We start from the raw sequence: 22,332 nt of genomic DNA, 5'->3' as shown, positions 1-22,332 counted from the left end.
GAACGCCTTACCTCCTTACTCTCACCCCTGTGCTACCCTCATGTATCTGAAATTACATGGTCAATTTATGTTTATTGATCATGAAAAGGATGTAGTTACTTGCTGTATAATTCTGACGATAGAGCTAAATGTGTGCAATTGTTTTGCATGGAGTAATCTGACATTTGTAGTTCTGACCATGCTCTTCAAGAGGTGATAATATTACACTCAAATATTTAACATTTATTTAACAATCCCTTGAAAACGGCAAGCAGTTGTCAATGGTTTTAGGGGAGCTTGGGGTCTCTTTTCCCCCCAGCAGGCACATCGAACACTCTGCACCTTATTGTGACGTTTTATAGAGGTGTCAGTCATTCAAGTCATGCCTGTTAAAGTGACACAGAGTAGGAGTACTGCTTTGGAAATATACAGAAGTATCCTGGTGAAGGCTGGTTCAGAAGACTGCATTGCCTTTATTTGTTTAAATATTTTTGGTGGGTTTTATTTATCTTCTTGAGATAGGACAGTGACGAGGAGAAAGGAAAGGTAGGCGAGATTACGAGTTAGAAGGGCAGTGGGTCAGATTCCAACCCATGCCCACTCTGGTAGCCTAGGGCCTTGCTTTCTTTTGGGACGTTATTTGCTCTAATACTTTGCTTTTGGATTGTGTAGCCTACCCTACACTACCTGAATCTAAGATACTCCTTAAAAAAAAAAAAGTATGCTAGACCTACGTCACGCCTAGTAGAGTTTACCTTTTGTCGTACCTCTCCGTCTCGATACTTCAGAATTGAGGGGGGGGGGGGGGGTAGGCTACGCAATTTGACTGGGCTGGGTGACTCTATTTGCTGGGATAACAGTGATCCTCTCGTCCCTGTCTAGTGCTCTCCACTTGCCGGGCATGCTAGCCAGGCGTGACGGTCGACAAACTCATATCAGACTCCCATCCTATTTAATTTGGGCGCCTAGCTCTGCCGCCTCCGTGCCCTTGTCCCCGTTTCTAAATGCGGGGCTCCATGACCGACTGAACCGCCAGTGTCTCTTATCACCGGCAGATACAGGAAGAGAACGGAGCAGTTTCGGAAGGGGCGCGCATGTAACAGCCGTCGCCAATAACAACAACAATCACTCAGAGTCGACGGCAACGGGTGGTAGTTTGGCAATCACGGGTAATCTTCATAAACATAGGCCAATCAGGAAGGACGACTGGTGTGCTTCTTTGTGTGTGTGTGTGTGTGGAATGGGGTACAGGAATAATGCATATTAAGACATTGGGGAAACGGGAAGAGAGGCCACCGTGGAGAGAGTTTTAAGTAGGCAGGGGGGCTAAGGGCGAGCCCCGCCACGGCTAACGAGAGATGGAGCTCTGTGATTGGGTTTGACTGGCAGGCAGAGTTTTGTCGCTATGGGGATGAGACGAGTGACAGGTATGAAAGAGCATAGGGTGGTGGTGGATGAGAGGTGGAAGACAGGGAAGAGGATGAAGTGGTGAGAGAAGAGGAAGATTCGATCAGCAATGGTGACAGACTAGTCCTAGTTGGCAGATACATTGAGCGTACAAAACATTAGGAACAAGTTCCTAATATTGAGTCGCACCCCCCTTTTCTCTCAGAAGCGCTTCAATTCGTCGGTGCATGGACTTTACAAGGTGTCAAAGTATTCCACAGGGATGCTGGCCCATGTTGACTCCAGTGCATGGCTGGATGTCCTTTGGGTGGTGGACCATTCTTGATACACACGGGAAACTGTTGATCGTGAAAAACCCAGCAGTGTTGTAGTTCTTGACACACTCAAACCAGTGAGCCTGGCACCTTCTACCATACCCTGTTCAAAGGCTCTTTTTTCTAGCCCTGGCACCTACTACCATACCTCGTTCAAAGGCTCTTTTGTGTTGCCCATTCACCCTCTGAATGGCAACAATCTATGTCTCTTTTTTAAACCAGTCTCCTCCCCTTAATCTACACAGATTTGAAGTGGATTTATCAGGTGACATTAATAGAGATCATAGCTTTCACCTGGTCAGTCTGCCATGGAAAGAATTCCTAATGTTTTGTACACTCAGTGTCTATTGACTGTGTTCGAGAGCATAAAATCTGTGATTCAATGTGGGTAGGCCTAAATTGTGACCAACTGATTGACCTACAAAAAATATTGAGTCATTATTCATGATGAAAGGTGAGTCGGGAAAATTCAGTCGGATTTGTAGATCAGTCAATCGGCAATCGCCTGCACTGTCGGCTGCAATGTCGAACAAGCCCATTGTCCAGCGACTGCTGACACCATTTTGATGTCGTTGGTTCTATGAGAATAGGAGCAACATTTTGTTTACAATGAGCGTTTTTCACTCATCAGTTACAGAGCCTTAGAGCTATAGATAGGCCTTGCCGCTTATCAACTCAAATACCTGTTGTTTTGCACACAGGCAGTGTCAAACGTCACCACGCACACTGACTCTCTCTCATTAATCTAACGCACACCAACACACGTATACATCAACTAACTAATCTAACACAAAGAAGCATGTGACACCAGTGCTGAATTCAACCCAGATCTCAGGGCTTAACATTAACGTTTTTAGCCACAAGGAGGAAATATTTTTTACTAGTCCAAAAGCTCATGTCACTTGTCCCCTCCCCAAAAAAATGGTCTGTAAGACAATTTTTACATAATTGTATGATGCAAGAAACCACTTTACAAAATAAAATGCTTTACTATCTTTTTTACCATAGAGAATCAGACCAAAAATGTAGGCTACACTCTGCCTATCGGCTTCTTTGCATATACAAAATGCAACAATGCCCCTTTAAGGCTCTCCTGGAGGATGGTTGTCCACCCTAAGACCCAGACTCTCACCATTGGCGTCGACTAATGGGGATCCTAATAAATCAAACCAAACCCTTGGTAGCCTGTAAAATATTGCAACAATACAATTACAACCAAATCTTTTATAAGATCATTCCCCCCAGGACTCGAAATGTAAGGTTGTCCCGTCGTCCCTGAGACGATTAAAAGTATTTGACAGTTCTGAGACAACAGATTCAAAATTCATACAACCACTGGACATAAAAAAAAAGGGGGGGGAAAGCGAGGCTGATGCAACAGATCAGACCATTTTAGCTTATCATTTTGATAGAAATGTATGTCTTAATATTATAAGCTCAACAATGCGCACATGGCTGTAGGGTCGTGCGGATGTTCCAAAATGCAATTAGCGGGAAAACAAAGTTCTCAAAATTGCATGTGACATAGATGAAAATATTAGAAATTAAAGAGGGGACATCTAAAGATGCATCAACTAGCATGGGATACTAATATTACTAGGATTATGCATTTTGCTCCTGGACAACAAAATAAAGTTGATTTGAAAACCAAATGCTGGTTTCAATGGCATATTAAGTGTTTAAATAATACCCTCAACATTTCTTTGGTCGTATTTTGGCTAGGCTACTTCGAAACACGGTTAGACTTGCTTCATAAAATTACAAAAAAAACATCCAGGTTTTAAACAATTAAGTTTATGGTTAAATAGTTTCAAAGTGCTGACCGCCTCCGCTCAGATTCAAGATGGGTGATACGCAGTGCACAACAGGCACTTTCCTTCACTCCCCGGTGTTGTGACTATTTGATCTGATCAAATCGTACCTCAAGTATGTCGACAGAATCAAGCTTTTAGAAGTCAATGTTAATTATCCTTCATTTATATTTGTTAAACATGACTGGCGTTTAGCCTATATTTATGTAATTAAAAGTCAAACTTTGGATAAATTCTCTGGCACCTTCCTCATGTTGGCATCAGTTTGGACATGAGGCTGTAGCCAATGTGCATATCACCTAAACTTTGACATGTAGGCTTTTTCATTTATGTAGCCTACATGAAAAATAAAATTGAATGTTATTACAATGTTGGCCTCTGATTCAATTCTGATTGCAGTAATTGTTTGATATTGTGATTATTTTTGTTTTACTCGTCCATTCGGACAACTTAGATCTATATTGTTCTTGTCCAACAATTTATTTTACTTGTCCTGGACAAGAGGACAAGCGTTAATGTCGAGCCCTGCTTCAACTTTGCGTGGCTATCACGGTGTGTACAAAGATTTTGACAGAGTCCGTAAACAGTTGAGGCTGGCAGTAGTGGCGAAGCGGTCGTAGATTATATTTATGAAGTTCTCAGAGGTGAGAGTTACAGTTCCACTGTGAAGGACAATGGATTGGACACAATGAAGACATTTCTTTTATTTCTTATTTTATTTCTTATTTTACGTTTTTCTTTTATTCAGGCTATTTGTCACATTCCATTCTTTTAGGGTGTCCATTTTTGGAGACATCCCAAATGTGGTAAGATGGCTGAATTTCATTGGATTTATTTTGTTTTCTCTAGCCTATTTTGGCATTGGGTAGATGGTCGTTTTCAAGGGGGTGAAATAGGCCATAGGCCAAAATGTTGTCACTCAGAACGGTATACTTTTTAAAATTTGCAGATAAAGGAAACCACACGGTTGGTTCATTCCTAATGTCAAAACTGGCCCGCAAGCTTTCCCTCTTGTGGACATTTTCATTGTAGAGAATATTGACCCAATATCACAGCCTGGTTAACCAGCCTGATAGCTGTGTTCACCATCCTGTTTCACTTTACATATCAGTCTGGCCTTTCTGCAAAAGATGGGTGTTTGGAATAAGTTCAAAAATGACCGTTCCAATCAGCATCCCCCAGGTGGGTTTTGGACAAGATTCGATGTGGCAAACACCACTTTGAATGCCGTCCTCTGATTCATTGAAGGTAATCCAATCCCAGACAAGTTAGTTTGAATAATGCCCCTCATTACAGACATGGGCTCAAACCGTTTCAATGAGGAGGAATACAAGACTGGTATGTGAAGTGAAATGGAATGTTGAACGCAGCGATCAGGCTGGTTTCCACCAGGCTATCAGAAGCACACCTGTCCTGTGAATAAATATTTGATGTGCTGACCTCTTCTCTAACCTCTCATCTCTTTAGGTCCAGCGAAACCATGAACCTCTGCTCCAAATGTTTTGCGGGTTAGTGTGTCTACTCAACTCTTTCCCCTCGAGTTAAGAGGGTGCTCAAAGCAGACAGCTTTGAGTCATGCAGCAATACCAAAGATTGTGTGTGTGAGAGAGAGACTGTATAAGAATGGGTGTGTGTTTGTGTGAGCATATGCAAGTGTGTGATCTTGTGAGTGAAGGAATGTGTGTGAGTGTATCTGAGTGCATGTGAGAGGGTACAGTGCCTGAGTGTATGCCATGTGTGTGCCAGTGCCATCATGACTGAGCGTATATCTGTTTGTTCACATCCCTGTTGCTGTGTTGTCACACACTTACACGCACACAGGTAGGCAAACACATACGCGCATACATACTAGGGTTGGGCGATTATTACGATGGCATCGTCTATCGACGATGTTTGACAGCCATCGTCGACGGTGACGACATTGTGATGTGACAGACGATGGTTTAGCGTATTTGAACTGAGTCTTGCAGCGCACAGCAAGGCAGCACACAAGTGAAATTCAGAGTAATTTGCCTATCCCAATTTGCTATAGCCTATTTCAATAAATAAGTTATATAGCCTACAGAACGCAAGAGAGTAATGTAGGCCAGACAGAGCGGAGAATTCCACCAAAGCAACGCAAAATGTCCAGTCAGAAAATATTGTTTTTCTCTGTCGGCAGCCTAGATTCCCTTCTCTGTCCATTCGATAGGCTATTATCGTATCTGAAGATTATGTCTTTGTTAAATGTTTTTCATGACGGAATGGAATGTTGGTTGTTCAGGCCAGAGGGGGGAGGTTTTATGATGTTATTTGAGATGTGCCGCTTGGAGGGTGACGCCCGAGGGGAGACTGGTGATTGGCTAGAAGAAGGGAGTAGCCCCTCCCTTTGCATTGTTTATAAATAGGGGGTAAGCGATTAGACGGCAGAACGACCATATCAATCTGGGGAGTCGTTCTCCAGGCAACGCGTGTCTGTAATTTATGCTGTAACCTCGTGGTATGAATAAAAACTTCTGACACGATGCAGCATAACGGACTTTTTGTTGACAGCGATAATGGCCACCATTCATCATATACGACACTATCAATATGACTGAAGGCTACATGTTCATAGTTTCATGCATGGTTTTCTCTTGATCAAACAATGAATGTAACGGAGTTCCATCTTAAATTTATTTGAATAGCCTAAAAATTTAAGATAGCCAGATGACTAATAATAAGGAACAACAAACAATATGAAAATCGAATGACAAGTTTAATAACGTTTAAGCTTATTAAGAAAATGATCCATGTGGGTCAGGAAAATCTCTTAAATGAGCACCCCCTATTTATTTTTTTGCTCCTTGGCTCAGGAGGCCAAGTGGACACAAGACTGTTTAGCTCATCTCAGTCACGAAAATAACTTTGCAGTGGTTTGTGATTAATAAACAATGCCATGCTTGTGGGTGGTAACATTCAAATAGAACCCAGCCCTGAAACGAAATGTAGGCTGAAAAGAATGTCTGTCATATCATAGGCCAAGGCCCCGCATTCACACGGGGTAGTTCAGATTTGTCACTTTAAGCCCAAATATATCATACTTTGACTGTTACGTTCCCCAGCAAGAAAACCAAAAATGTCGCTCAAACAGAAGGGGCAACTAACAGAGCCACTGACCAACAACCAAAACGAAACAGGTGGGGTTTTAGGAGGGGTTCTGAAAGACACTCATTGGGGTGTCCACTGAAAGTTGACTAGCAACAACAACTGGAACCTAAAAGACACCCACAATGAGCGCCCACTAAATTTGCCCAAGAAGATGCAAAGAAAAGAAAAACCCACACCAAACTGAAAGACAGGAAGCAAACCAAAAAGGTGGAGCAAAAATAAATAATCAGGGAATCAGATAAAGGATTGTTTGTCTAGAAATCAAAATATGGAGAGCCAACTAAAAAGGTGTTGATCCTCCATCTATCAAGACAACTGTAGCACCTGGGCCAGCACAGGTGAAACGCCTTCCCACTAACGAGATGGCAACCAGCACAGGTGTAACACATACTAACGAGGTGACACAAATCGGTGCGCCCTACGTGCTAACGAGCTATACGTGCTGAAGTCCAACCTCAGAACATAAATGGAAAAACCAAAACCTGTACAATGATGACTTATTAACTTAAATTGGTCTGCAATGTCTTGGGTAAGCTCTGGCCATAGTCTTTCAGCTCAAAAAAGTGGATTTCTACTAAGGATGTAACGATTCACTGATACGCATAAGGCCCCGATTCAAATGTTTAAGATACAAGTGTGTCCGTGGACCCCAAACCGATCCAAATGTAACATGCTTCGGTCAAAAAATGTATTCAAGCGTTACGAATTGCTGGTTCAATTGTTTTGTTGTTGCTCATATTACATTCTTTCTAACTTCCGAAAATACCACATCTTTTGTGACAACAGATGCGTCCTCTCCTTCAGTGTCAAACTGCATGTAACTGTGTTGACAGTCATTAATCTACAAGTCATTTTGCATGCCGAACAACCCCAGGCAATATCAGTAGCCTAGTCAAACTGCGCACTGTGCCCAGCTTCGCGCACTGACCAACTCGAGGTATGGGGCTAAAATGGCTTGTATGATATTGGGTTTTATTAGTTGAGTAACACCGATGTAATTTGCTAGGTTATTGTTATTTATGCGCTGTTGAAAATGGTGTTACCCAAATAAAAGTAAATTACCGGAGACATCTGGTACACAACACTTAATATGCAAAAAGTAAATTAGTGGGTGATTTACCAATAAAATGTTCTGACTGTGAACTGGGCATACTCGGTTTTCATATCCCAAAAGAAATAAATTATCTCACTACAATACATTTTAAAGTTGGCAAAAATAGATAAGATCTTGCTAACATGGAAAGGAAAATACCTGTCTATTTGTGGAAAATCTTCCCCATTAACTCTTTAGTCATATCCCAGTTTACCTATTTGCTTATGGCCTTGCCTACACCTAGCGACTTGTTTTTTTAAATTATATGAGAAGAACATTTAATTTTTATTTTGAACGGCAAGCCAGACAATTTTAACGGGCCTATTTATATATTGGATATGAATTCGGAGTGCAGAAATTATTACATATTAAAGCATTAGACCTATCACTAAAAGCTTCAGTCATACAAAAGTTATACTTAAATCCGAACTGGTTCTCTAGCAAATTAGTAAGATTGTCTCACCCAATGTTCAAGAATGGCCTTTTCCCCTTTATTCAGATTACAACCTCACACTTTCAGTTATTTTAAAAGGAAATCATCTCCCAAATATCACTATTTCTAAAACAAGCCATAGAAAGTTGGTTGCAATTTCAGTTTATTCCACCAGAAAAGACAGAACAAATATTACAACAAATATGGTTCAACTCAAATATTACAACAAATATTATGGTTAAACTCAAATATACTAATTGAAAGAAGAAAAAAAAATATTTTTGAAAAAAAGTGGTGGCTTTAAAAAATAACAAGAATGAACGTCTATAGTCTAGGCATAGGCTATTCTCAATCACAGCTTTATCAGAGACAGAACAAACAATATTATTTATTTTGTATTATTTTATGAGGCAAATAAAGCCATTATTATCCAGTTCTGAAGAAGGTAGACTGCTTCTACCCAGGCCATGCTGTTGGCCTGTAACCTAGCTCACTATGGTGAGACAGCCCGTTCCTCATCAGTCACTGCTCCATCATGTGCGCTTCACACAGACACCCACACAAACCTGTTCTGCTCCTCCACCAGAAAGGAATCTTAGAAAATATTTGCCATTGCCTGCACTTAGCCTCTGCCCAGGCTTTCAACAACATATATAACTATGTTTCGTCATGATTAGTTCAGTTGCGTTCGATTTCGCGCTATAGTCCAACTGTCGATTTATCAGACTTTATTTGATTATTTTCAAAAGCATATCTATAGGGTTATATTTTTTGGGGGTGGCCAATAGAGGCCATAGCATCATATATCACAATGTTTTATGGGTACATAATCGGACAAAGGTTGACATCGCCCAACCTTAATACACACACACACACACTTTCTCTCTCCCTCCCTCCCTCCCTCCTAGATACTCCTGGAGATCTGGAAGGATCGGATCAGATAGGAAAAACAATATTGTAATTTTTTAACCTTGGCTTCTGATAGTCTTAGGCAGGGGTGGGCAATAATTTTAGCTGGAAGGCCACGTTGGGATAAAATAATTCAGTGGAGGGCCGCAAAGTTTTTGTTTTTGGATCGATTTGATAGTCAAACGCAATTTGCTATGATAATTTCTCTCTAAACCCCCCCCCCCCCCAATTTATTTATTTATTTTCATTATAGTTTTTTAAACTTAAACTTCCCGCGGGCTAGATTGAATGGGCTCGCGGGTCGAGTCTGGCCCGCGGGTCGTATGTTGGCCAACCCTGGGTTTAGGGATTTCCGCAATATTGCTTACACCATCCAATTGTTTCAAATCACAATCAAGTGTCTAGGAGGTAGGGCTGACCACAATTTATTTTCGTTGAGTAGTAGCAAATATATTCATAATTTTTATGGCACACGAGACACCTGTCTTATTCGTGCCCATCTCAGTGAACTAATCCATTACTGAGGCTGAGACTAATCCATTGCGGAGGCCGCGGGGATGGCACAGTCCAAGAAGAAGGGGAGTGTGGCTAAGATACAATGCATGTCTCTCTCCAGAATATGCTCTCCCACTAATTTTTTCACATTCATTGTTTCATAACTTCATTGTGTGACTGTCATCCTCTGATCCAGTGGAAACGTCATAAAATAGGCCTACCTGATTACTTCTTATCACTTGCACAAATAGCCTACAGCTGTCTGTCCCGAGGTCACTGCCGCGGGAAACTCGTGAGGGACCAGAATTTTCTATACAAAGTTGCAAGGAGCTTCAGGCCAGACCTAAGTTAATAGTTGATACAATGTTTCAAGTTCGTTGCAGACAGGCCATGCGTAGCCAATGTGATTTATATTATTATATTTATTTTCATCAGGATATTTTCTACCTTTTGGTAACCACTCAGCGTGAAAGGGGAAAATATCATCCTCTGATCCAGTGGAAATGACATAAATGGTCGGGTCAGGTAAAGTTTTTTTTCTTCTGGTTATCTTGATCTCTGGCGTCATTTGTCTTATTTCATCAAACAGTGCACTTAAAGCATCAGACAAGCTCAATGCGTATAGATGATTTTATTAAAACACATAGGCTGTGTCTATATAGCCTATGGAAAAATACACGTTTAAAAAAATCTTGGTAGACCGAAAGTCGTCTGGTCGAAAGAACAGACGACTTTCGGTCGACCAAGCTTTTTTTTAGTCGGGGACAGCCCTGCTAGGGGGTAGGTATTATTTTGGAATCCAGTGTCTCTCTCTCTCTCACTCACTCACACACACACACACACACACACACACACACACACACACACACACACACACACACACCAGTCACTCTCTTGTATAACCGCCAGACATTGAGAAGAAGCAGCCAGGCGAGGACTGTGCCCAAGAGCCCGCCCCCAGCTCCAGCAGTAGCCAGTCAGCCGTCTTTTGTAGCGGGACTAGCAATAGCCAATCCCTGTTGTTGGCGCCGTCGCTCGAAGCCACAGGAGCCACGCCTCTACCTGCACAAGAGGGTAAGGAAGCTTATGGCCTGCCGTTTAGACTGTTGTTAATAGATATTTAGCAAGTTCAATCCCTAAAACATTTCTATTTAAAGTTAAGAGTCAATGGGAAATTCAAATGAACACCACAACTCTACAGTTGTCCCAAGAATGTATAAATGTTGAGGGAACTATTTAAACACTTAATATGCAATTGAAACCAGCATTTTTCTCATGTTCTGTTGGTTTTCAAGTCAACTTTATTTTGTTGTCCAGCTCAAAAAGGCATAATCCTAGTCATATTAGTAACAAATACTAGGTGATGCATCTTTAGATCTCACCTCTTTCTTAATTTATAATGGATATTTTCATCTCTGTCACATGAAACTGCTCATGTGTGCGGTTCGCTTTTGAGAACTGTGTTTTCCCGCTAATTGCATTTTGGAACATTAGCGCGTAACATACAGCCATGTGCACATTGTTGCGCTTATAATATGAAGAAATACAACTTTATCAACATTTTAAGCCTAACGGTCTGATCTGTTGCATCAGCCTCATTGCTTTTTAATGTTAATTATCCTTCATTATATTTGTCAAACATGACTGGCGTTTAACTTATATTTATGTCATTAAAAGTCTGGCTACATTTTCTGGCACCACTCTCATCTCTGCATCGGGTTGGACATGAGGCTTTAGCCAATATGCATATCACCTACACTTTGAATAAAGATTTATTTGAGTATTATTCCAATGTTGGCCTTTGATCCAATTGTTATCGGAGTAATTGTTTGATATAGTATATATACAGTGGGGAGAAGAAGTATTTGATACACTGCCGATTTTGCAGGTTTTCCTACTTACAAAGCATGTAGAGGTCTGTAATTATTATCATAAGTACACTTCAACTGTGTGAGACGGAATTCTAAAAAAATCACATTGTATGATGATTAAGTAATTAATATGCATTTTATTGCATGACATAATTATTTGATCACCTACCAACCAGTAAGAATTCCGGCTCTCACAGACCTGTTAGTTTTTCTTTAAGAAGCCCTCCTGTTCTCCACTCATTACCTGTATTAACTGCACCTGTTTGAACTCGTTACCTGTATAAAAGACACCTGTCCACACACTCAATCAAACAGACTCCAATCTCTCCACAATGGCCAAGACCAGAGAGCTGTGTAAGGACATCAGGAATAAAATTGTAGACCTGCACAAGGCTGGGATGGGCTACAGGACAATAGGCAAGCAGCTTGGTGAGAAGCCAACAACTGTTGGTGCAAGTATTAGAAAATAGAAGAAGTTCAAGATGACGGTCAATCACCCTCGGTCTGGGGCTCCATGCAAGATTTCACCTCGTGGGGCATCAATGATCATGAGGAAGGTGAGGGATCAGCCCAGAACTACACGGCAGGACCTGATCAATGACCTGAAGAGAGCTGGGACCACAGTCTCAAAGAAAACCATTAGTAACACACAACGCCGTCATGGATTAAAATCCTGCAGCGCACGCAAGGTCTCCCTGCTCAAGCCAGCGCATGTCCAGGCCCGTCTGAAGTTTGCCAATGACCATCTGGATGATCCAGAGGAGGAATGGGAGAACGTCATGTGGTCTGATGAGACAAAAATAGAGCTTTTTGGTCTAAACTCCACTCGCCGTGTTTGGAGGAAGAAGAAGGATGAGTACAACCCCAAGAACACCATCCCAACCGTGAAGCATGGAGGTGGAAACATCATTCTTTGGGGATGCTTTTCTGCAAAGGGGACAGGATGACTGCACCGTATTGAGGGGAGGATGGATGGGGCCATGTATCGCAAGATCTTGGCCAACAACCTCCTTCCCTCAGTAAGAGCATTGAAGATGGGTCATGGCTGGGTCTTCCAGCATGACAATGACCCAAAACACACAGCCAGGGCAACTAAGGAGTGGCTCCATAAGAAGCATCTCAAGGTCCTGGAGTGGCCTAGCCAGTCTCCAGACCTGAACCCAATAGAAAATCTTTGGAGGGAGCTGAAAGTCCGTATTGCCCAGCGACAGCCCAGAAACCTGAAGGATCTAGAGAAGATCTGTATGGAGGAGTGGGCCAAAATCCCTGCTGCAGTGTGTGCAAGCCTGGTCAAGACCTACAGGAAACGTATGATCTCTGTAATTGCAAACAAAGGTTTCTGTACCAAATATTAAGTTCTGCTTTTCTGATGTATCAAATACTTATGTCATGCAATAAAATGCAAATTAATTACTTAAAAATCATACAATGTGATTTTCTGGATTTTTGTTTTAGATTCCGTCTCTCACTGTTGAAGTGTACCTATGATAAAAATGACAGACCTCTACATTCTTTGTAAGTAGGAAAACCTGCAAAATCGGCAGTGTATCAAATACTTGTTCTCCCCACTGTATATTTTTTAATTAATTTTTTTAAAAACTTGTCCACATCTATATTCTTCTTGTCCAATCATTTTTTTAAATTGTCCTGGACAAGCGTTAATGTCGAGCCCTGACATTTGTCAGATGTGTTAATACCTGTCAGGTACAGAGGAGATGCTTGTATCCAGTTTTTTCTACACTTTAAAAACATTCCCCTGATGTGAATATAATATCAGAGGTACTCAAACCCAAGCCTGGAGGTCCGGAGTACTGCTGTTTTTCTCTGACACTGATTGGCCACTGAGCCCACTCACCTGGTGTCCCAGGTCTGAATTAGTCCCTGATTAGAGGGAGATTAAATGATAGAAATCACACTTACAACCTTAGTCTACAAGATTGTAGTACATAAAGTACATTACATAGCAAAAAGTATGTGGAGACCTGCTCGTCGAATATCTTACAAAATCATGAGTATTATTATGGAGTTGGTCCCCCCTTTTGCTGCTATAACAGCCTCCACTCTTCTGGGAAGGCTTGATACTAGATGTTGGAACATTGCTGCAGGGACTTGCTTCCATTCAGCCACAAGAGCATTAATGAGGTCGGGCACTGATGTTGGTTGATTAGACCTGGCTCGCAGTCGATGTTACAATTCATCCCAAAGGTATTCGATGGGGTTGAGGTCAGGGCTCTGTGCAGGCAAGTCAAGTTCTTCCACACCGATCTAGACAAACCATTTCTATATGGTCCTCGCTTTGTGCACGGGGGCATTGTCATGCAAAAAACAGGAAAGGGCCTTCCCCAAACTGTTGCTACAAGGTTGGAAGCACAGAATCGTCTAGAATGTCATTGAATGCTGCAGTGTTAAGAATTCCCTTCTTCTGGAACTAAGTGGCCTAGCCCGAACCATGAAAAACAGACCCAGACCATTATTCCTCCTCAACCAAACTTTACAGTTGGCACTATGCATTCAGGCAGGTAGCGTTCTCCTGGCATCCACCAAACCCAGATTTGTGCGTCGGACTGCCAGATGGTGAAGCGTGATTCATCAGTCCAGAAAACGGGTTTCCACTGCTCCAGAGTCCAATGGCGGCGAGTTTACACCACTCTAGCCCACGCTTGGCATTGCGCATGGTGATCTTAGGCTTGTGTGCGGCTGTTCGGTCATGGAAACCCATTTCATGAAGCTCCCGAGAAACAGTTATTGTGGTGACGTTGATTCCAGAGGAAGTTTGAAACTCGGGAATGACTGTTGCAGCTGAGGACAGACGATTTTTACGCGCTTCAGCACTCGGCGGTCCTGTTCTGTGAGCTTGTGTGGCCTACCACTTTGCGGCTGAGCCGTTGTTGCGCCTAGACGTTTCCACTTCACAATAACAGCATTTATAGTTGACCAGGGCAGCTCTAGCAGGGCAGAACTTTGACAAACTGACTTGTTGGAATGGTGGCATCCTATGACGGTGCCATGTTGAAAGTCACTGATGTCTTTAGTATGGGCCATTCTACTGCCAATGTTAAATGTATGGAGATTGCATGGCTGTGTGCTCGATTTTATATTCATCAACGGATGTGGCTGAAATAGCCAAATCCACTCATTTAAAGGGTTGTCCACATCCTTTTGGCCATGTAGTGTATCTCCTCTTACCTCTTGTTCATCCCACTCCTCCATTTCCCTTTTTATGTGTTTCCACTAGACACGCACACTATTGCTTTAGTCCAGGAGCCTGCTATTGCATCTGCTGTTTTCTGCTGCAACAATGGAGTTGCCCAGATCAGGCTATATTTGTCCTGGCATAGATAGGAGAGAGATGTGGGAGAAAGGAAGGCAGTCATAGTACTGGGCAGATCTTCCACTCTTGAGACCACAAGGTTATGTATACTGAACAAAAACCAATTTAAGTGGGCAAATGCTCACCTTAGATTATCACAGGCACGCTGGAGAAGTGTGCTCTTCACGGATGAATCCCGGTTTCAGCTGTACATGGCAGACGGCGTGTATGGTGTCGTGTGAGGAATGGTTTGCTGATATCAACATTGTGAACAGAGTGCCCCATGGTGGCGGTGGGGTTATGGTATGGGCAGGCATAAGCTACGGACAATGAACACAGTTGCATTTTATCGGTTTAATTTGAATGCACAGAGATACCGTGACGAGACCCTGAGGCCCATTGTCATGCCATTCATCTGCAGCCATCACCTCATGTTTCAGCATAATAATGCATCGCCCAATTTTGAAAGGGTCTGTACACAATTCCTGGAAGCTGAAAATGTCCCAGTTCTTCCATGACCTGTGTACTCAACCGACATGTCACATATTGAGCATGTTTGGGATTCTCTGAATGGTCACACCAAACGGTCGTCACACCATATACTGACTGGTTTTCTGATTCAAGCTCCTACCAATTTTTTATGTGACCAACAGATGCATATCTGGATTCCCAGTCATGTGAAATCCATAGATTAGGGCCTAATTTATTTATTTAAATTGACTGATTTCTTTATATGAACTGTAACTCAGTAAAATCTTTGAAATTGTTGCATGTTACATATATGTTTTTGTTCAGTGCCTTAGGAAAGTATTCAGACCCCTTTGACTTTTTCCACATTTTGTCATGTTACAGCCTTATTCTAAAATGGATTAAATTATTTGTATTCCTCATCAATCTACACACAAACAGGTTTTTAGAAATATTAAAACATATTATTTACATACATATTCATACCCTTTGCTATGGGACTTGAAATTGAGCTTGGGTGCATCCTGTTTCCATTGATCATCCTTGATGGTTCTTCAACTTGATTGGAGTCCACCTGTGGTAAATCCAATTGATTGGACATGATTTGGAAAGGCACACACCTGTCTATATAAGGTCCCACAGTTGACAGTGCATGTCAGAGCAAAAACCAAGCCATGAGGTCGAAGGAATTGTCGGTAGAGCTCCGAGACAGGATTGTGTCGAGGCACAGATCTGGGGAAGGGTACCAAAACATTTCTGCAGCATTGAAGGTTCCCAAAGACACAGTGGAACCACCAAGACTCTTCCAAGAGCTAGCCTCCCAGCAAAACTGAGCAATCAGGGGAGAAGGGCCTTGGTCAGGGAGCTGACAAAGAACCCGATGGTCACTCTGACAGAGCTCCAGAGTTCCTCTGTAGAGATGGGAGAACCTTCCAGAAGGACAACCATCTCTGCAGCACTCCACCAATCAGGCCTTTATGGTAGAGTGGCCAGACGGAAGCCACTCCTCAGTAAAAGGCACATGTCAGCCCGCTTGGAGTTTGCCAAAATGCACCTAAAGCACTCTCAAACCATGAGAAACAAGATTCTCTGGTCTGATAAAACCAAGATTGAACTCTTTGGCTTGAATGCCAAGCATCACGTCTGGAGGAAACCTTGCACCATCCCTACAGTGAAGCATGGTGGTGGCAGTATCATGCTGTGGGGATGTTTTTCAGCGGCAGGGACTGGGAGACTAGTCAGGATCGAGGGAAAGATTAACAGAGCAAAGTACAGAGAGATCCTTGATGGAAACCTGCTCCATAGCGTTCAGGACCTCAGACTGGGGCGAAGGTTCCAACAGGACAACGAACCTAAGCACACAGCAAAGACAATGCAGGAGTGGCTTCGGGACAAGTCTGAATGTCCTTGAGTGGCCCAGGCAAAGCCCGGAATTGAACCTGATCGAACGTCTCTGGAGAGACCTGAAAATACAGGTGTACCAAGCTTGTAGCGTCATACCCAAGAAGACTCGAGGCTGTAATCGCTGCCAAAGGTGCTTCAACAAAGTACTGAGTAAAGGGTCTGAATACTTATGTAAATGTGATATTGCAGTTTTTATTTTTTTATACATTTGCAAAAAAATATATAAACCAGTTTTTGCTTCGTCATGATGGGGTATTGTGTGTAGATTGATGAGGGGGATTATACAAAAAAAAAAAAAATCAATTTTAGAATAAGGCTGTAACGTAACAAAATGTGAAAAAAGTCAAGTGGTCTGAATACTTTCCTAATGCACTGTACATGGTTTTGCTCTACGAAACCCACAAGCCTGAACGAAAACCCCACCTGAAGGTAGCCCTGTACCAGTTAATAAAATGAATGGAAGTAGTTTAGTGCCTAAAAAAAGGGGTTAAATATGTGTACAAAATATATATAGAAATAGTTTCCTGATCTTTCTTGTATCTCTCAGATATAGGACAGACACTTCAAAACAAACTTCCTTTATATATTTTTTCTAATCTGTTTTTCCATATTCTCATCTGTTATTCAATGTGTTTCTATGGGTTAAAAGCAGTAAGGACAAATTCAATGTTTCATCAAATATTTGTTCGTATATATTTTTTTATATACAGTGCCTTGCAAATGTATTCATCCCCCTTGGCGTTTTTCGTATTTTGTTGCATTAAAACCTGTAATTTAAATGGATTTTTATTTGGATTTCATGTAATGGACATACACAAAATAGTCCAAATTGGTGAAGTGAAATGAAAAAAATAACTTGTTTCAAAATATTCTAAAAGATAAATAACAGAAAAGTGGTGCGTGCATATGCATTCACCCCCTTTGCTATGAAGCCCCTAAATAAGATCTGGTGCAACCAATTACCTTCAAAGTCACATAATTTGTTAGATTGCACACATGTGGACATTATTTAAGTGTCACATGATCTCAGTATATATACACCTGTTCTGAAAGGCCCCAGAGTCTGCAACACCACTAAGCAAGGGGCACCACCAAGCAAGCGGCACCATGAAGACCAAGGAGCTCTCCAAACAGGTCAGGGACAAAGTTGTGGAGAAGTACAGATCAGGGTTGGGTTATAAAATAATATCCAAAACTTTGAACATCCCACGGAGCACCATTTAAATCCATTATAAATTTTTTTTGAAATAATATGGCACCACAACAAACCTACCAAGAGAGGGCCGCCCACCAAAACTTAAGGACCAGGCAAGTAGGGCAACAAAGAGACCAAAGATAACCCTGAAGGATCTGCAAAGCTCCACAATGGAGATTGGAGTATCTGTCCATATGACCACTTTAAGCCATACACTCCACAGAGCTGGGCTTTACGGAAGAGTGGCCAGAAAAAAAAAGAGAAAAAAAAGCAAACACGTTTGGTGTTCGCCAAAACGCATATGGGAGACTCCCCAAACATATGGAAGAAGGTACACTGGTCAGATTAAACTAAACTAAAATTGAGCTTTTTGGCCATCAAGGAAAACGCTATGTCTGGCGCAAACCCAATACCTCTCATCACCCTGAGAACACCATCCCAGCATCATGCTGTGGGGATGTTTTTCATCAGCAGGGACTGGGAAACTGGTCAGAATTGAAGGAATGATGAATGCCGCTAAATATAGGGAAATGTTTGAGGGAAACCTGTTTCAGTCTTCCAGAGATTGGAGACTGGGACTGAGGTTCACCTTCCAGCAGGACAATGACCCTAAGCATACTGCTAAAGCAACACTCGAGTGGTTTAAGGGGAGACATTTAAAGGTCTTGGAATGGCCTAGTCAAAGCCCAGACTTCAATCCAATTGAGAATCTGTGGTATGACTTAAAGATTGCTGTACAGCAGCGGAACCCATCCAACTTGAAGGAGCTGGAGCAGTTTTGCCTTGAAGAATGGGCAAAAAACCCAGTGGCTAGATGTGCCAAGCTTATAGAGACACACCCCATGAGACTTGCAGCTGTAATTGCAGCAAAAGGTGGCTCTACAAAGTATTGACTTTGGGGGGGTGAACAGTTATGCACGCTCAAGTTTTCATATTTCTTGTTTGTTTCATAATAAAAAAAATATTTTGCATCTTCTAAGTGGTAGGCATGTTGTGTAAATCAAATGATACAAACCCCCCAAAAAATCCATTTTAATTCCAGGTTGTAAGGCAACAAAATTTGAATTTTTGATGAAAGGAATGATTCACTTTGCCATTGTATTAGCTGGGATTCGGTTCATATGTGGTGAAACGAATCATGTGAATCAAAATAATTATTTGTGAATCTGTAAAAAATATTTTATGTAGCCTTTCTTTTAGATTAAGTGGCTTCCAGTCTTGTTTTGTAGATACTTCCAGTTGATTTGGAGTTCCAATGTATGGGACATTGCAACTCAATAGATGCTAGTCAGCCTGCAAAATAAACACTTTTAAGGTAGCTAAGATAAATATGACTAAACTAGAAAAGGTACATTTCCTGAAGAACATTTGTGGGTTTGCTTCAGCTGAATAAAAAGATTTTAAGCCTACCATGGCCGTTTAATATTTTGATATATTGAATAAGAAAATTCTTTCAAAAGGCATACATCGTATTTGGTTGTAATTTTGCTATGTTTTACATCAAGGGTGGTCAACCATCCTCCAGGAGAGCTAATGGGTGTGCAGGCTTTTATTCCAAAAATGTTTTGTCACCTTTTTGGGCCCTCGCCAGTTTGCATCCCTGAAGATGCTTGACCTTGTCAGTCACGTATTGACTCTTGGTTCTTTGACATCAATAGGCTCTCAAGGCAGTCAATAGTAAGACATGTCAGATGCAGATTTGATATATCATAGTAACCATTGTTTAGGTAGCCAAGCGTACAGCTAATTTGGATACCATGTATTGAGAGAGAAATTATTCTGTGTCATAAAAATTATGAATGCTGCTAAGGTGCTGTTCCACAAGGTCTAGAAGGGTTTATGAGTATGCAATGTATGAAAATCGGTGTCGGAAGTCAGAGATAAAACGTTGGCCACCTTACACCTATGTAGTTATCTACAATTCAACAAATGGAACTGTAAAACTGTTGTCTCACTTCTATATAGGACTCTTTCCAAACTTAAAATGTCTCTAGATGTAGGGATTGACTATACATTTGAGGGCCACAAAACAACATCAAAGTATATTAAATGCCTCCAAGAAAAATACATGGTTGACTACATCTGAGATAACTAGATTGCATCATGCCTTGACCCTCCTTGTCTATCAGTCTGCTCTTTGTAGTTGATGGATTTCACTAACCACAAGTCTCCCTTCTCTTTTCTTTTCTTCACTCTTTTTTTTCTCTTTCTCTTTAGAAGTCTCCAGCACAGTCACAGCCCACGGCACACTAGTATCCACCCCCAAAAAACGGCCCTGCAACTCAGGTAGCTACGCCTCGACAGACCTAACACTGGTTTCTGTGTCCGGGGCTGTGTTTCCACTACGGGCCTGTCAACTCCACTTAACGGAGCCGGAATGGAGGAAGACTGGTGTCGGGGGTAATTGGAATCAACCACTGCGAATTGATTCTAACTGGCCAAATGAATTGACCCGATAGGGAGACTGTAAAGTGAAAGCAATATGGGGGGATATGGGGAAAGTAGGCTATCTCACGTTTGTTAGGTCGTTTTCATTAAGTGTATTTCTTATGCAATTGAAAGTGCACACTCATTTAAAATGACCATAGTTTGTGTTTGGATATTCCTTAGTCTGTACAGTATTATGTAATATGGCTGCAATATTTGGCCTTTCCATCTTTATCTACTTCCCCAGAGTCAGTTGAACTTATGGATACCATTTTTATGTTTTATGAAAGTATGAAGGAAGTTAGATATAATTTCGCGAGCCAATGCTAACTAGCATTAGTGCAATGACTTTAAGTCTATGGGTATCTACTAGCATGCTAGCCGAGCCATAGAAAAGTATCTGGGATTGAGGAGAAAAAGCCTGACCTAAAACTAATTTCTGGGCAAATGTTCGACTCATATGTACAGAGGCAGCCATTTTAACTAAAATACTGTTTGGGTATCATTGTTGTCTATTACTTTGCTGTAGAATGTGGCGTGGAATTTTTTTTATTAGCCCAATGCAGCATAGCATTTCTCAAACCTCTCCTTGGGGAGCCCCAGTCGCTCCTGGTATTCGATGTATTGCATAACTAGCACATCTAATAGAAGTTGTCAGCTTATCATTAAGCCCATGACTAGCTCAATCGGGTGTATTCATTAGTGCAAACCTTTTGCAACAGAGAACATTTTACCACGAAAACGAGCGGTTGTTATTGGACTAGTTCAGGTTAGTCGCTCCCCGTTTCCTTCCATTTGGTTCCTAGTTTTGGGCTACAACAGAATAGTGAAATGTCTGGGGGTCCCCAAACAGGTTTGAGAAACATGAATGTCTGTATTTATCTGTTGGCCTTTGTTTCCATGTAAGTTCAGTGAGAACACATTCTCTTTAAATGTCAACCCGGGGACACCCTTAATGGATCGGTGTGTCCTTTTTGTGTGTGTGCGTGCATGTGTTTTTTTTCTGTGTGTGTGTGAGCAGCCTCTGAGTCGGAGAGCGACGCGTCCACAGAGAAGCAGGCACGGGTGGGCGAGGGCCCTGGCTCCGAGGAGTTGTCTTCATCATCATCATCGTCCCACAGTGGTCCCAAGCAGAGGAGCCGCCGGCGCTGCCACCAGTGCCAAAACAAACTGGAGTTGGTACAGCAAGAGCTAGGCTCCTGCCGCTGTGGTCAGTACACACACACACACCAGGGTTTCCGTAAGGAACATTTGGCGCCAGACAAGTGACCAGTAAAATGTTAATTGATCAGATATTTGAGACATTTACTGGTCATCCATATGCATTGGATGTAGTATTGCACGGTATACCGGTACCACGGTAATATCACGGTACCAACATGTCATGATACTTATGATACCAACATTTTACAGTACTGTAGTACTGTTTCATATGATATTATTGAATTTTTCAGCCCTACCGATCTAAAGAACCTGCTGACGCCTGTTATAAAATGATTATTAAGTCCGTTTTGTTTATAAATTCAGTTGAATTTAAGCAACAGTCACTAGTCTCAAAGTATGCGCAGGTCCAATAATATCCACTTCACTTTCATGCGCATATCACGTGTGGCAGCTGTAATCAGCCAGCTGCATCCCCTACCAGCCCTCACTCACCTGCTTCTCTCCTTCCGCTCTTCATACGCATCTATTCCTCCATCAGTTTTTAAAATATAATTTAGCCGTGATGGGGAGCGGGGATGCAGACCCTGATGAGTCTTCTGTTATTAGATTTATAAATGTGTTACATTGGCGCTGCGCACAGAGCGAGCAATGTTGATACATTGTATAATTTAATCGCCTGTTATAACCAAGAGCACAGGCCAGTCTGAGTAGACTTTGCAAGTTCACTGTCATGCAGCCTCTGAGTGCCAGAGACAGAACAATGTGACAGCAATGCTTGCAGGTTTACAGCAAAGAAAACGGCTTACGTTTAAAGAAATATGACCTATATATGCCTTTTTTTCTTTCTGTCGGGATTCGCATGCATTTGATTAATTTCACAAACCGTGTCGCGGGCCGTTTTAAACTAATCCCGGGTTGCTAAT

At 41.9% G+C, this 22,332-nt stretch overlaps 1 protein-coding gene across 1 annotated transcript in view; it reads left to right on the top strand.

The window, feature by feature from the left end:
• LOC311102816 (AN1-type zinc finger protein 3 homolog) overlaps positions 1-22,332 on the top strand; it is a 57,171-nt gene that overhangs the window by 21,023 nt on the left and 13,816 nt on the right. The window contains exons 2-5 of the mRNA XM_084144241.1: positions 4,979-5,019; positions 10,480-10,644; positions 20,036-20,104; positions 21,267-21,455. Coding sequence (XP_084000367.1) covers positions 4,979-5,019; positions 10,480-10,644; positions 20,036-20,104; positions 21,267-21,455 — 464 coding nt within the window. The remainder of the gene's footprint in view (positions 1-4,978; positions 5,020-10,479; positions 10,645-20,035; positions 20,105-21,266; positions 21,456-22,332) is intronic.

The sequence above is a fragment of the Coregonus lavaretus genome, assembly GCF_964263955.1.
Source record: "Coregonus lavaretus genome assembly, chromosome: 27".
NCBI classification, from domain to species: domain Eukaryota; kingdom Metazoa; phylum Chordata; class Actinopteri; order Salmoniformes; family Salmonidae; genus Coregonus; species Coregonus lavaretus.
This window is presented reverse-complemented; position numbering and strand designations above follow the sequence as displayed.